The 14,326-nt window shown below is 37.7% G+C and overlaps 2 protein-coding genes across 6 annotated transcripts in view; both read right to left on the bottom strand.

Annotated features, from left to right (window-relative positions):
• LOC109047589 (microtubule-associated protein 4-like) overlaps positions 1 to 6,639 on the bottom strand; it is a 40,668-nt gene extending 34,029 nt beyond the window's left edge. For 3 of the 5 annotated variants that reach the window (XM_042773144.1, XM_042773149.1, XM_042773158.1), the window contains exons 1-2: positions 6,499 to 6,639; positions 765 to 949 (exon numbers count right to left, since the gene is read on the bottom strand). In XM_042773144.1, coding sequence (XP_042629078.1) covers positions 765 to 945 — 181 coding nt within the window. In that variant the 5' untranslated portion in view covers positions 946 to 949; positions 6,499 to 6,639. The remainder of the gene's footprint in view (positions 1 to 764; positions 950 to 6,498) is intronic. The other 2 variants (XM_042773169.1, XM_042773172.1) reach the window with 1 other exon arrangement.
• Positions 6,640 to 7,813: 1,174 nt separating this feature from the next.
• Positions 7,814 to 14,326, bottom strand: part of LOC109100906 (potassium voltage-gated channel subfamily H member 6-like) — a 51,644-nt gene continuing 45,131 nt past the window's right edge. The window contains exons 8-15 of the mRNA XM_042773117.1: positions 13,138 to 13,339; positions 12,763 to 13,016; positions 11,782 to 11,975; positions 11,575 to 11,695; positions 11,274 to 11,501; positions 9,553 to 9,748; positions 9,268 to 9,460; positions 7,814 to 9,181 (exon numbers count right to left, since the gene is read on the bottom strand). Coding sequence (XP_042629051.1) covers positions 8,798 to 9,181; positions 9,268 to 9,460; positions 9,553 to 9,748; positions 11,274 to 11,501; positions 11,575 to 11,695; positions 11,782 to 11,975; positions 12,763 to 13,016; positions 13,138 to 13,339 — 1,772 coding nt within the window. The 3' untranslated portion in view covers positions 7,814 to 8,797. The remainder of the gene's footprint in view (positions 9,182 to 9,267; positions 9,461 to 9,552; positions 9,749 to 11,273; positions 11,502 to 11,574; positions 11,696 to 11,781; positions 11,976 to 12,762; positions 13,017 to 13,137; positions 13,340 to 14,326) is intronic.

Genomic DNA, 14,326 nt, shown 5'->3' with positions numbered 1-14,326 from the left:
TACACAATATAACCAACATATCTGCATAAATGAATAGATAAATAAGCACCAAATAAATACACTAATATTCAAAGTTTAAGGTCATTTTTTGTAGGTTTTTGAAAAAACTAAACAAAACAAAAACACCAAGCCTACATTTATTTGCATAATTAATTAACTAATTATGCAATTTATAAATTTTTTTATTTCTTTATTATTCAATTCAATTCAATTCAAGTTTATTTGTGTAGCGCTTTTTACGATACAAATCATTGCAAAGCAACTTTACAGAAAATTAAGTTTCTACAATATTTAGTAGTAGCTTATCAATTTAGTAGTAGCTTATCATATTATCCCTGTAAATTTTCAGCATCATTACTCCAGTCTTCAGTGTCATATGATCCTCCAGAAATCATTCTAATATGCTGATTTGGTGTTCAGGAAAAAAAAAAAAACTTATCAATGTTACAAACAGTTGTGCGGCTCAATATTTTTGTGGAAAGCATGATACATTTTGTTTCTTTGATGAATAAACAGTTCAAAAGAACAGCGCGAATTTGAAATTTCTGTAACATTCTAAATGTACAAATGTCACAAATAATACACTTTTTTGGTGTTTCTTTATCCATTTGGAAGCTTGTTGCATTAAAATAAGCTGCTTGGACATTATATATAATTGAACAATAAATATCCTTTTGTGTTTGATTAAAACATTTTGTTACTGAATAACATTAAGAAGAGTAAATTTTCAGTTACGGGAAAACTTCTTATTCAGAAACACATACTTTCCCTTTTGCCATCCAGCCCATCCAGAAGGGGGCGGTAGTCTGTCTTCCCAACAGTCTCGCCCACTTTATCGTCATAGGTCTGTGCCTGCAACTCAGCCACAAAATCCCTCTTCAGCAGGCTGTCCTGGGTCGCCTTAGGTGCCCCATCTGTGAAGGCATCACGTAAACTGAAGTCCATCCTCCTATAGAAAAAAAAGTGAGGTCCATCAGTGAAAACAAAGCAGGTCAGAACCCAATTAAAATGTAATTCAGCTGAAAGGGCATGTACATACTCTCTATACATCTTGCCCTAGATAATCCTGCAATAAAAATTGAACGACCTATTTTTAATCCCTACATCTACCATTGTAACAAGGTTAATAGATAACAATTCATATCTTCAAATCAATGAGCAATTTAGGGTACACTCATAGGGCACATACACTCAAAGACTTCTCGTATGAAGGCTTACAACTCATAAATATGGCCAGATGTTCAGACCTAGACAAATCTGATCATGTGCATGTGCACCACATATTAAGATCAGCAGCTATTCTGAAGGATGTGGCTGAATGCCAAATGTACAGCTGTCATAAGTTACTCTTTAAAAGGTTAAATTGATGATTTCCATTTAACGGCAGAACATGAGAGAAAATGCTTCTATAAAACATATGTGACACAATTGTATACTATGAGCACAGAAATAACTATCATGCCTACAAACAGTGTCATCGAGGGAAAATAAAGAAGGAAAACTCAGAAAAGGATAGTAAAAGAAAGAAAGGGACAGTGAGAGTGAGCTTGTCACTATCCAAGGCACGTGTTTGTTTGCCACTGCATGGGTTTAACTGTCTCATTGTTTCTCTAGCTGTCACACTATCCACATTCAGAGAACCCAGATTAACACAATTACACACTGTCTTGTTCAACAAAGGTCCAAAAAGCAGCAACACTCTTGCGTGACGAATATACAAACCATCAAGAACCAAATCAAGCCTTCGTGCATTTTGACAGCAGGGGGCAAATGAATTAAGAGCCAAACAAATCTCCACAACAGTTTTGATCTATCCAGTAAAGACATTAATATGATTATGCAAGTCTGTTCAAAGCTTGGGATTAAAATGCTGCTGCCCCAGAACCTACCCAGAATCTCCTCCCCCTGAATCTTCCTCACACTCACACTCTCTATTTCAGCGGGTTGTCTTTCCTATTCACTTTTATCACTTATCCATAGCTTCATATTTGCATTTTCTATTTCTTCTCCTTGTCTTTCCCATCCCCCTGTATGTACTGTACATGGGTGTAAAGTGTAATTCTGTTGATATCCTGATGGATGGTAAGAGGCCCAACTGGTCCAAAAAAATGAAGGGATTAGACGTAGTGTGATTCCCCCTCGTATTTGTCAGCTGGACTGAATCTCCTGTAGACGTCACAAAAACAGCCCAAAACTCTTACAATACTGTATTATTAAAGCCGAACTCTAGTTTTTTCAGAGAGAAAAACAACGTCATATGGCAGGTCATATGGTGTGTGGTATCCTAAGGCTAACTCATCAGACCGTGGCAAATGAGACACAGGTACATCCCTGCACTTTTACTGCTCTGACTCTGATACGGCCCCGTGTCTTGCTGTGATTCAGCAGTTTTTCTCTGTGCCTTGTGTGATGTCACCTGCCCTGGCACGAAGTGGCATCTCACAGAGTGCCATCACTCTCTGTTTTGGAGGGACACTCTTGTTCACTTAAATCATCCGTTTGATTCAAGAGTCCTGAACACTGTGGGTGGGTGTATGCGTGTATGTAAGTACAGTGTCTTCCAAAAGCCTCAGACTATATTGAACACATGAAGCTATATTAAAGAACCTTCTTGTCTTAATTCTTGACTATTAGAAAAAAGTTCTATTTCTAAAGTGAAATTACGATGGTTACTAATAAATTTAATACATTTAAATTAAGACTATTTTAGGTCACTAAATGTGTGACACTGATCATTTGACTCTTTGTACAGACAGCCAGATGATCTTCTTTGTCAGGTTTGACACACTTGTGGAATACTCCACCCAAAAATTACCCTTATGTAATTTAACATGTATGACTTTGTTTCTCCTGTGGAACATGAAGAGAAATACTTATATTTTTGTCTATAAAATGACAGTCAGTGAGCTTCTATGCTGGGTTCACACTGTTCCTCAAAATGTATTCTTTAAGGAATGCATACAGGTTTGGAACAACATGAGGGTGAGTAAATATAATGCTTATTTTGGGTGGACTATCACTATAAAGTAAAAAAAAAGAGAGAGAGAATACTAAGACGTTCTTAAATTGATGTGAATTTTTACATTTAAATTGTTTGAGCGATAGCATAAATTTGTGTAAACGTAGAGATTCAACAATGGACCAGTTGTGTCTCTTTAAATGTTGCTCAAGCCAAAAGGTCCAAAATCTAAACAGACTCTGACAGAAGCGCACGCTCTGTCCTCGTGCGGTTTAAAAGAGAATGGCAAGCTCACAAGTTTTTGAGCACTGGCATTTGGCAACCATTTGTGAAGCTGTGTAAACGCTGTATTCCAACCATTCCTGTGTGAATGCACACAGAACGTGGGATGGGGGTCTGGCTCAATGTGTTCCATTGTGTGCCAAAGCCACTGAGCATGAGGTTACTGGCTGCCACTCATTGTGGCAGGATTTATGTATCTGTGCCACTACCATTCTCTGTCTCTCTCTTAGTTATTCTGAGAAAAAATTAGGCATCCAAAAATAAGGCACCTTCAAATGTCAAACTGCTGTCCGTTAGATTGTTTGTGTGTTTCATTATTATCAGCGAACTTGATATTTTTGTAACAAAATATGATCTTGTAAATTTCTCACCCTCAGCTTACATTATTGTCCTAAAATGGGAAGAGTGCAATTGCTCCCCCTTATAAAGACCCTGCCCATGGTCACAGCACAACAGCAAAGTGTGTGTGTGTGTGTGTTGTTCCTGTGAGGATTAGAGTCATCAGTGAAGGGAATGAAGATTATGTGACACGCCAACAAGCCCTTAAAAAAAGGCCGACAGGCCCTAACCCAAAACACCCCAGAATCACAGCAGTCCAGAAAACAGCATGCCATCTTACAGAGCTTCCCTTTCTCAGCAGCATATGATGGCACTTCTGGTTCACCCTATATTAACATAAAACTTATTATAAAGCAGTACTTATTTTGAAAAAAAAAGAAGATTTGTAGGAATATTTTTAATTATGGGACATTTTCATGTTCATAATAGTCTCAGCCTTAGACGTCACGTCCACAGACCAACACAAAAACACATAGACAGTAAAAGAAATGGACACAGCGACCCCATTGGAACTCAATTGAGACAAGTGAAGCCCGTTTTTAGCGATTTTTTTAGAACTTCCGTTTCTGACGCGCAGACTCAAACTAAGCTTGATGACGTCAGCAACCTGTCTGACAGATGTAAACCTTCTAGTAGCTGTGCGTGCAAACTGCCATCGTTAATCTTGCAGAGACGGAGAGATTGAGCGGGGAGTTCTTTGGCGTGAGTGAGCAGGAGTAAGTATTCTGATTAATTATTTTGTATAGTAATTTAAAATGTAACGCCAGTACGCCATATCTCTTGACGTCTCCCCGATTGCCTGCGAGCTTCTCCTCCTGTCTGTACGGTAATTTCTCTACTGTGCGACAGAGAGTCGAGTGGTTATGACGCAATCGTTAGCCTATTTTTACAAAAACTGTTTCTACGGGGCCATAATGTAACATAGAAGGTAATGGAGCCCTTTATACATTGTCGTGTATCTTTAGAAATAAATAATGGACAAATGGAGTCTTTAAACGCCTCAGATGTAAAGTTATTCGCTGTCAAAGTGACGCAAAAATGAATGGGAGTCAATGGGATGCTAACGCAAGTGAAGTTCTGCTACAAGATGGCGGCACGCGGCCGACTTCAACTTCCGGTCGACTTCCTTGCCCCCTGGCTAAACATCTGATGCATATGGGACACAAAAGTGGAAACACTTCAGGAGTGTTGAAGTCATCATTGGATTGGTTGAATTCTACAGGATTTCCGGGAGACATGTGTGTTGCGTTCTGTCTGGAAACAAAGATGCCGCGGCGCCAAACCCCCTCACGAAAGAAGAACGCCGTAGAGTTTACATCTGTAACGACGAGCACTTGTCAGGATCAACTAAACGCTGGAGTTTCAAAAGTATGTTAAATATTTAAAGTTCCGGCATAGAATCTTTCAAATACGTCCAAGAGTTTTACACACCAGTCTGTTATTGTGGCGACATTTCCATGCCCCGAAATGTGACGCTGAACGAAACGAACTGTGATTGGTTGTTTGACAAGTCGTTCGAATGGCCTCATGGCCGGGCCTTGCCCAATGAAAGCTGATGATTAAAGATCATAATCCATCAGAACGGGTTTAAAGATTACCAAGAAAATATAGATTGTTTTGCAAGTTTTGCACTTTAGATTGATTTTATATTATTTATATAGGCTTTTGTTAGAGAGGAACATTCTCATTTACCAGTGGATTTTTTATGTGCTTCCTGAGATCATTTACATGTTAAAGCATGTGAAAACATTTGCAGAATGACAACAACTGTGGTAATAATCACTGCTATATATAATTGTCTCCTGATATTTAAAAGCATATCGATATTTGAACATATTACTCACAGTTTACCCGATATCCCACATTTACTGACCTCACCCTACATGCAAAAATAATAAAATACAGACAAGAATACAGACTCAAAAGGGGGCACCTCCTTGTCCTTCACGCCAGCTTTAACTTAATAAACACCACTGACATTTGTTCATGACCTGTATGCAAAGCAAACAAAGCCAGTCACTGTGTAAAGAAGGGGAATAATTCAATTGCAATGAATCTTAATGACTTAAGGGGGGTGTGGTCAGAGTGTTGTTGCCACTCTATAGTGCAACAATTTAGAATATCAAAACGATAAAAAGAGGCCACGAGGGAATAGTAATGTTTCATAACACATAGGCACCTCTCCCACAGTCCCAGACATCCATGCATGACCCACAATTCGTCGGTTTCTGATCGTTTGTTCCATTTCGATTGCATTTTACAGTATGACGCATGTCCATGAGGCATGTTGAAGAGGTGCACTGCAGAGAACCGAGCACGCGACGCACAGAGACGTTGAACGCGCTACGTGCCAGTATGAATGAAAACAATGTGATGCGACAAACTACAACGCGCTTATTACAATTAAACCATTTTATTAACAGACGCGTTCTGGGTTGTTGCGTCGCTCGCTTGCAATTTGCATGGGGTGTAAAGCTTAAAACGTCCTTTATAAGGAACCTCGCACGATTTCATCATCCCACAATGGTAAAGCAATATGTGGCGCTACTGAAGTTATGTAACTACAGTATAGAGTTTCAATAGAGTTTTGCTGCGGAGGACACCTGTCCTGAGCATCCAAACTGCGGCAGTGCCAAAACAAAGAAATATTGGCAGATCGACATGTTTGGAAACGTTTGGAAACAAAAGAGCGTTGAGTCGTGGACACCCTTTATTTACATCGCATAATTATCTCGCGTGCATATAACAATAACTAACGCCTGTCAAACAGAGACTGCGACTGCATCACAATCTCCGCGGGGCCGATTCGTTAACAATTTTGGTCTTCGTTACATGTAGGCTTTTTTTAATGCACGCGCCTTGATGGTATTTCCTATTGTATAATGTGAACGCTAATCAAAATGTCAAAGTGCACTTACCCGTTGTTGTTGTTGTTTTTAAAATTCAGTAGGCTACGCTGTAGTGTTGGCCGATGTGCACAGTCAGATCCGCCCTCTCGTACAGTGCGCCTCTGTGATCGCAGGGTGACGCCCCGCCCCTTATCCCCCTCGACCAATCACAATTCAGAATAATCGTACTCGTTCCCTTTTCGAGCCGCTATTCACTATGCTGCTCTTGGACTTGAGCATCTTCTCGGTTGTTACATGAGTACCACACCAGTATTGACGGACAGCTAATGGACACAATGGGCATGTTGATGACAGATGAGAGGCAGGGAGATTCGCCAATCAATACATCAGCAAAGGCGCGCTGAATTGGCACTGAATAGATCTGTTTGGGCATCTCACTAGATGACATTGTATCGAGGAACATCAGACTGTCCGATGTGAGACGTGATACCCTTGTAGTTTCCAGTTCTTCATGCGAAAATGCATTTGAAAATCCCCTGAATGTAACCTTATACATTTATGACACCCTTATAAAAATAGGCTGCGAGTGTAAAAGAGCATCAAGTGTTGTGGAAGGACGGAATTCCTCTATTGTGTTGTTTATCCGGTTCTGGAACACGATGAAGTAGCGTTAATATAAAAAATATAACTATAATAGGCTTAGTGCAGGACTCCCTTTATTTTTGTAAGTGGGTGTGTCTCTTTCTGCTTGTTTCCTATTACACTTAACCTGTGTTTCCTTTTAGGAGCTATGCTTGCATGAACAGTTCAATGGATTTTCCTTCTTTTTATATATGCTATAGTGGTCTTAAATACATATTGACAGGTTGAAGTGTTTATTGTATGGTTACAGTTTCTATATTAAGAGTTTAGATGGGCCTTTTTTCTGTCTGTCAAAGATGGAAGGGTTTGTCTACATTTTGGTTTAAGTATGTCCAATTATAATTTACTTATAAAGCAATTTCTCATATTCATAGTTATTTGATGCTGAAAAGACATTTCAAAGGACAGTTATAGTTGGGAGCAAAACAAGAGGTAGCAATGAGCAGAAGGATACATATCACTTTTAAACACACACCAACTTCCTGTTTTAATTTTGCAGTCCTGTGGAAATTGGGCAGAGCCTGAGCATAGATGCAGACTTTCAGTACCCCCTCTAGCTCCATAGATTGAATCCACTGACATAAAAAAATGAATTTCATTTATCTGCAGCATTGGTGGTGACATTTAGAAAAAGAAAAAACATTATTTTTGACACCAGAGAAACACAAGGAAAGGATGATGGTTCTCATTCAGTCAGGCAAGACGTTTCATAAACTTCAAGAGACTGATGAATTATGTGAATTCATTTATTCAGTGTGAATGTGATTATCAGTTAATAAGAGATAAAATATGCACAATAATCAATTTATAGTAAGCTAACAATAAATATTCCTATTTAGGATAACAATAAATTGCATGTTATAATACATATGCACATTCCAAGCTATACCCTTTCTATATACCAGACGCCCTATAAATATCTTTCTAGCACATTTATAGTATGGCTTATTACTGGTTTGGCATGAACCAGTGCCAACTGATCATATATGTTTTATATATGTATATTTCAACACTAATTGTACTAGTGATATGGATTATGATCAAAATGGATTTTTAGTCATAATCTGTCTAAATCACATTTAACACATTTTGACCCTTTGGCCAAACTGATGATTATATATTTAGAGTGATAACTTATTCTCAAAGGAAAATCTGTACAGTGGATGGCCTGAAAGATATAAACAATGCTTTCAGTCATGCAAACTACTGGATGTTATTCAACAGGATTAAGCATTATTCCCTGGAATCACTCACTCTGAGGTATTTTAGCTACTAGAGATGTGCTTGGGGTTCGTCCACCTGAGATAAAGTTTCCAGATGTCCATTTAAACACTGATAAATCATACTCTGAAGACTTTACAGTGTATTGCTACAATATGTCCAAGACTTCCAAACAAACAATCATCAATTCAACACAAAACCACATCTTTAAAAAACTGATATGCTAATACAAATCATTACATTTACACTCAAAATAACAAGTGAACACTTTCGTAAAATTAAACATCTTCAGTGATAGGCAGGTAAAAACAACAAACATCGTTAGACCAGCTAACACAAATCTACCAAACTACAGGGACATTAATGATGCCTCTACGTTAGACTTTATGAGGTAATTAATATGAACCTGAAGTAGAAGGTCTTCAAAACATCCTGCCATCATTATTGCGGTCCGTCAGCATGTATGCATTGTTTTCAACTGACATGCTGAACAAAAGTTTCAATCTTAACACTCAGGATTAGAGCCATGTCGTTTTTGGATTGAGGAATCATCCTCTACATGATGTTGCACTGGCAATGATAGGCGTCTTAAAAACTCCAAATCTAACTTCAGTCCAGCTTGTGGATGGCGAACAGTTCCAATAGGCTCTGCATCCAAAAAATTATAACTACCTTGATCAGCTATGACTATTTGTTGGTGGTCAATGTGTGCTTTAAGACAATCAGGGTCATTGTGGCCCATGCTACATGGCGATCTTTCTGTATAAGACCCAGAAGGAGTCTCAGAGGAGGACTGTAAGGAAGAGTCCAGGAGCTGGAGCTCTATTGCCCCTGACAGACTTTCACTGGACTTTATGGGACTGTCAGCAAATTCGTGGGGATCAAGTATCTGGGAAAAATCCAAGAGAATGAATTAAAGACTCATATGAGATTCAATAAAGATTAATGACTGTAATTTGAAAGTTTGTGAAATACCTCAGAGAGAATGGCTGGCGTTTCTGTCTCCAAAGGGTCGACAGAATGGACCAGTATCTGGCCTGGTTTGGGTGGATTTGAAGATGCTTCTATAGGGGACGTCACAGAGCTGTAGGCCGGTGGAACCAGCACCATCTGCCTCTGAAGCAACTGCATTATAGCCCCCATTTCTGTTGACATGCGCTTCTCCAATCTTTGAAAGAAACAAGACAACAAAAACAGCTCAAAGTATAGAACAAGAGTAAAGAATGCCAAGATAACAACAATACTCTAGTGGGATCTCACCTGTGGAGCTGTCTCTGCATCATTTCCAGTCTATTCTCTACCTCAGTGCAATGACGATGGGTAACACTGTGAAGGACAGTATTGGAGGGCACTGAAGATGAGGGTAAAGACATACTGTGGCTGGGTACTTCCTGGTACTGATGGCCGCGACTGTCCCCCCAAAAGCTAAAGATGTTAGAAACCCCCGAAAGAGCTCCTAATTTAAGAGAAGGGTCATAATGTCAAATTGATGCATTCACTGCAATGAAAGAGTTCACCCAAAAGTGAAAATCTTGTCATTATATTTATGCACAACCATGTAATTCCAAAACTGTATACATTTTTAAATTATATCCTGATGACTTTTTTTACTCTAGCATCAAGCACAATGAGTCAATATAATAGCTTTGTGTGAAAAACAGATTTAAATTTAATTTGTTATACAATGAAAATCATGACATCCACTTGGGAGTTCAGGAGAGAAGTAGCGATGTCTGTCTGAATGAATGAATCTGTTTGTTCAGTTCATATAACCAGCCTGAATGATTCATTTTGTGAATCATATCCGGTTCTTGAATTCTCACTGACTCAATGATCTGGCAGTAATGGTTAACAGCTCACTAGTTTGGAAGATTATCAGTGAATAATGATTTGTAAGGGCTACATTTGCAATGTTTTTACAATATTTCTGTGGTGCTTCTGCATCCTTTTGGAAGCTTGAAACCTTCAAAACCTTTTGACTAAGAATGACCAATACCTTTATTAATTAGTTTTTCACAAAAGAGACAGGCCTAAACAGTTTTGGAACAACATATGGGTGAGTAAATTTTCTTTTTTTTTTTCTGAATGTATCTTTTAAAATCTTAGCTCAGCCAAAAGTCATAATTTCCTCACTCTCATGTTGTTCCAAATCTGTTAGATTTTCATTCATCTTCGAAACACAAAAAGATGTTTTAATGAACCTTGAACGATTTATGTTCCTCCGCTGAAAGTTCATTTACCCATAACTTTGATTCTTCAAAAATCCAAAAGAAAATCCACATGAATCAAGTGGTTTAATCCAAGTCTCCCGAAGATATGAGCATTTTATAAACAGATTTAATTATTATTATTTATTCACATAAAAATATTGATCATCCCATACATACAGCACATAAAATGTGGCAAAACGGAAGCTCAAACATGCTTGCTAACCAATGATGTTTATTCTTGTGTCACGCAAGGATATTTGAGCTTCTTGTTTGCCATATTTGATGATGTGTGTTATGTGAATAAAAGTTTTTAATTCTATTCATCATTACAATGATTGTGACTCTTCAGAAAACTTGGACCGCACAATTCATATGGATTTCTTTTATGATTTCTTAATGATTTTTTGAAGCATCAAAATTTTGAGTTTCAATGGAGGGACAAAAATCTCCCAGGGTTCATCAAAAAAACATCTTCATTTATGTTTCAAGGATGAAGGAAATTCTTATGAGTTTGGAACGACATGAGGGCGAGTAAATGATGACAACTGAAGTGTTTGGCTGAACTTACTCCTTAACTGAAAAAGAATCCAATTATGTCATTCAAATGAACAATCGTTAGGATCTTTGGATTTTTTTTCTTCTATTTCTTCCTAGTCCACTTCTTTCAGGTAGGTGAGCTAATACTTATATAATACACCTACTGTAAATTAAACAGTAAGCCAGTTTTAACAGGAAAGATAGTCACAAAAGTTCACATTTTCAGAATCCTACCTGACAGTGCATTGAAAGAGTTGCTGCTGTTGTGCGTCTTGTCTCTATTATCATTGCTGATACTTGTGATATGGCTCTGAGAGCAGTCTACAATTGCAGTGGACTGCCGGGTCTCTTCCTCTTCATCACTGCTTGACTGGGAGGCAAAAATGTCCCGTTGAGCAGCTAGTCTGTCCTTGTGCTGCTTGCTTAAATTCTGTGTTCTGAAAGTCGTCGTCTCTGTATCTGCTACTAAGAGGAATTGCAGTAGAAATAAGATTCAAGAACCTGAAAGAAGCTGTCACACAGTGTTTACTCTTACCTTGTGGGATAGAGTTTCTTTTGGACTTGAAGAAAAGCTTTGCTCTTCGTGTGTGATCGTCAAGACAGCCACGGTCAGAATCGTCAGGGTCACTGCTCATTGACCCTGCTTTGGTGTTAGTCTGTTGAGAAGATAACCAAATGAGTGGGTTTTTGAACCTTTGTCTTCATGTACTTATTAAAGTTACACAGACATGTGTGAGCTTACATCTCTCAAGTTAAAGGTGATCTCCAGGTTGCTCCAGAAGTAGTCTGAGAACTCTGGATACATGTTCAAGACCTCCACTATATCATCTCTGTGGATTTTATGCAGGTCACAGTACGTCAATGCTCTCACATCAGACCTTGACTTCCCAGGACGTGCATATAAATTAACAGGCTCTCCAAAGATATCGTTCTTGCCTGCAGGATAAGCCGAAGGAAGAGATATTGACTGTAAGCTTTAAAACAAAAAGAATGCTCAAAATGTGTCCCATAATGCATCTTTCCTCAGTTAACAGACATGCAACACTTTGAATTATTACTTCCACACAATTCTTATTATTATTTTTGCAATAGAAATATACGGCAGAAATAGTAAGAATATTATGCAGTATTCTAGTATGTAGTATTCTATTCCAAATTCATCTTTTGCATTAACAACAGATGGCGCAGTGTGTCATTAACAGAAATGTAGCATGAAAAATAACAAAATGTCCACAAGACGGAGCCACACAACAACAGCTTTCTCATTGAAGACTCAAAAGTACCAGTAGTTCTTGTACTTTGAGCGAATAAAATAAAATAAAATAAAAAAGGCAGAACATTATTGACATGTTTGCGGTTTTATTCTGCATTCACAAGATTAGTCATAATCCAAAAATAAATAAATAAAATAAAAAACTCACATTTAAATTAAATTAAAATTTGTTTAATGAGGCCTATGTTCTCCTCAGGTTTATATATCTAAAAATACTCTAATGGTGAGTAGAAAAAAAGATGACAGTAACAGAATGTATATATATATATATATATATATATATATATATATATATATATATATATATATATATATATATATATATATATATATATATAATATTTTAATTTTATAGATATTTAAAGATTTTAGGAATGTTTTTTGGAGAGGGGGCTCCATGGAAATCCCCTGACATGTGCAAATGATCACAATGAGATGCTCTTCCATTACCTAAAATGGCCACTACCACATCTCCCTTTAAGATCTCAATGGAGCCACGAGAAATGAAGTATAGCGCCGAAATCACATCTCCAGCGTGGACCAAGGTGTCTCCTGGTGGAGCATGTGTAGTCTTGAACTTCATAGCCAAAGCACGTAAGCAACCTTTACTGGAGCCCTTGAAAGCTTTACAGTTCTGTAGCAATGTACGATTCAGATGCAAACAAACATATGCCTGCAAGCAATCACTCAACCAACCCATCAACCACAATCAAATAAAAAAAACACAGGTTAATGTGATAAATGGTACAACATTATGTGCTCTGTCATGTGTGCATGCAAAAATAAACAGTATGCCCAGGTGTTCTGTTTGTGGCTCTGTGACTCACAGCATTCATGTCAATGCCGTTAGTGTAGGACCAAGCATGCTGAAAATACTCCTCCAGTTTTTGCCTCAGTGGGTTGGGGATCTGGTGGAAACGGATGAACTCCCGAACCCGTAGCATCTGAGTGTGGTAACGCGCGGTGCCAGAGTACAGCCTCTGGATGATGGCTGACACATTTCCAAATATGCTAGCATACATCAGCGCTGTGAAGAAAACAACAACAAAAAAACATTTTCTTTCAGAGCAGTGTGTTAATCCACACGATTTACCCACTTTAGTCCTCAAAATGCCCCCAAAAGGCATGTCTATGAATCATGTTTAGTGGGGAAGTTTACTATTATTGGCTCTTTATCAGCAGGGCCTTTAAAAGACCATAGAATTTTTATTGAAAATTTAGATCAAGGGTTTTTAAACCAAAGACCCCCAAATATGATCATCTCCTTGTGAGGGACCCCTTCCTAAAATATAAAGGCAGCTATTTATTTTCATGTATAAAGACTTATTTATACTGTGTATGAAAATATTAATAATAAATGATAAATAAATAAAGAAATTACATTGAATAATTGAAAAATTATATTATGTGTGATATTATACATTACTATTCAAAAGTGTGAGGTCAGTAGTATCATGTCATTTAGTACTTATCAGAACTGTTTTAGCCATAAAGTCCATTCAGCATGCTTCTGTTTTTCAAATAAAACCAAAGAATCAACACATAAAATGAAGTCAACAGACAGACACATATAGTGGTTGATGCTCATGTGCATTAAATATAAAGATGTTTGCGCTAACGGTAGATAGAGATATACTGTATGAAGGACATTTTTTCCCTTATTTTTTAAAGACTTTGAAGCATACTGCCATATAAAACTCACACCAAAATATCGACTACTGATAACAAAAACAAAGTTTTATCTGTACAGCATTTTTATTTAATTTTGAAAATATCACCTACTGTAATCACATAAGTATGAAGTTAATTAATATTAATATAAATATCATAATAGCATAAATAACAAGTCACTTGCATTTTTTTCAAGATTACTGGCTGATTTTTGCAACTTGAACAAAACTCCATTAACAACTAGCCACTCTAAAGAGGCATTTGAGAGTATTACGACCAGCAGGGACCCAATCCACCAATCAGAGAGGTCCCTGAATCTCAACCGATTTTTTGATTAATGTAG

This window comes from Cyprinus carpio, chromosome A2, assembly GCF_018340385.1.
Source record: "Cyprinus carpio isolate SPL01 chromosome A2, ASM1834038v1, whole genome shotgun sequence".
Taxonomy (NCBI): Eukaryota; Metazoa; Chordata; class Actinopteri; order Cypriniformes; family Cyprinidae; genus Cyprinus; species Cyprinus carpio.
The sequence above is the reverse complement of the archived record's forward strand: the minus strand, read 5'-3'. Positions and strand labels throughout refer to the sequence as shown.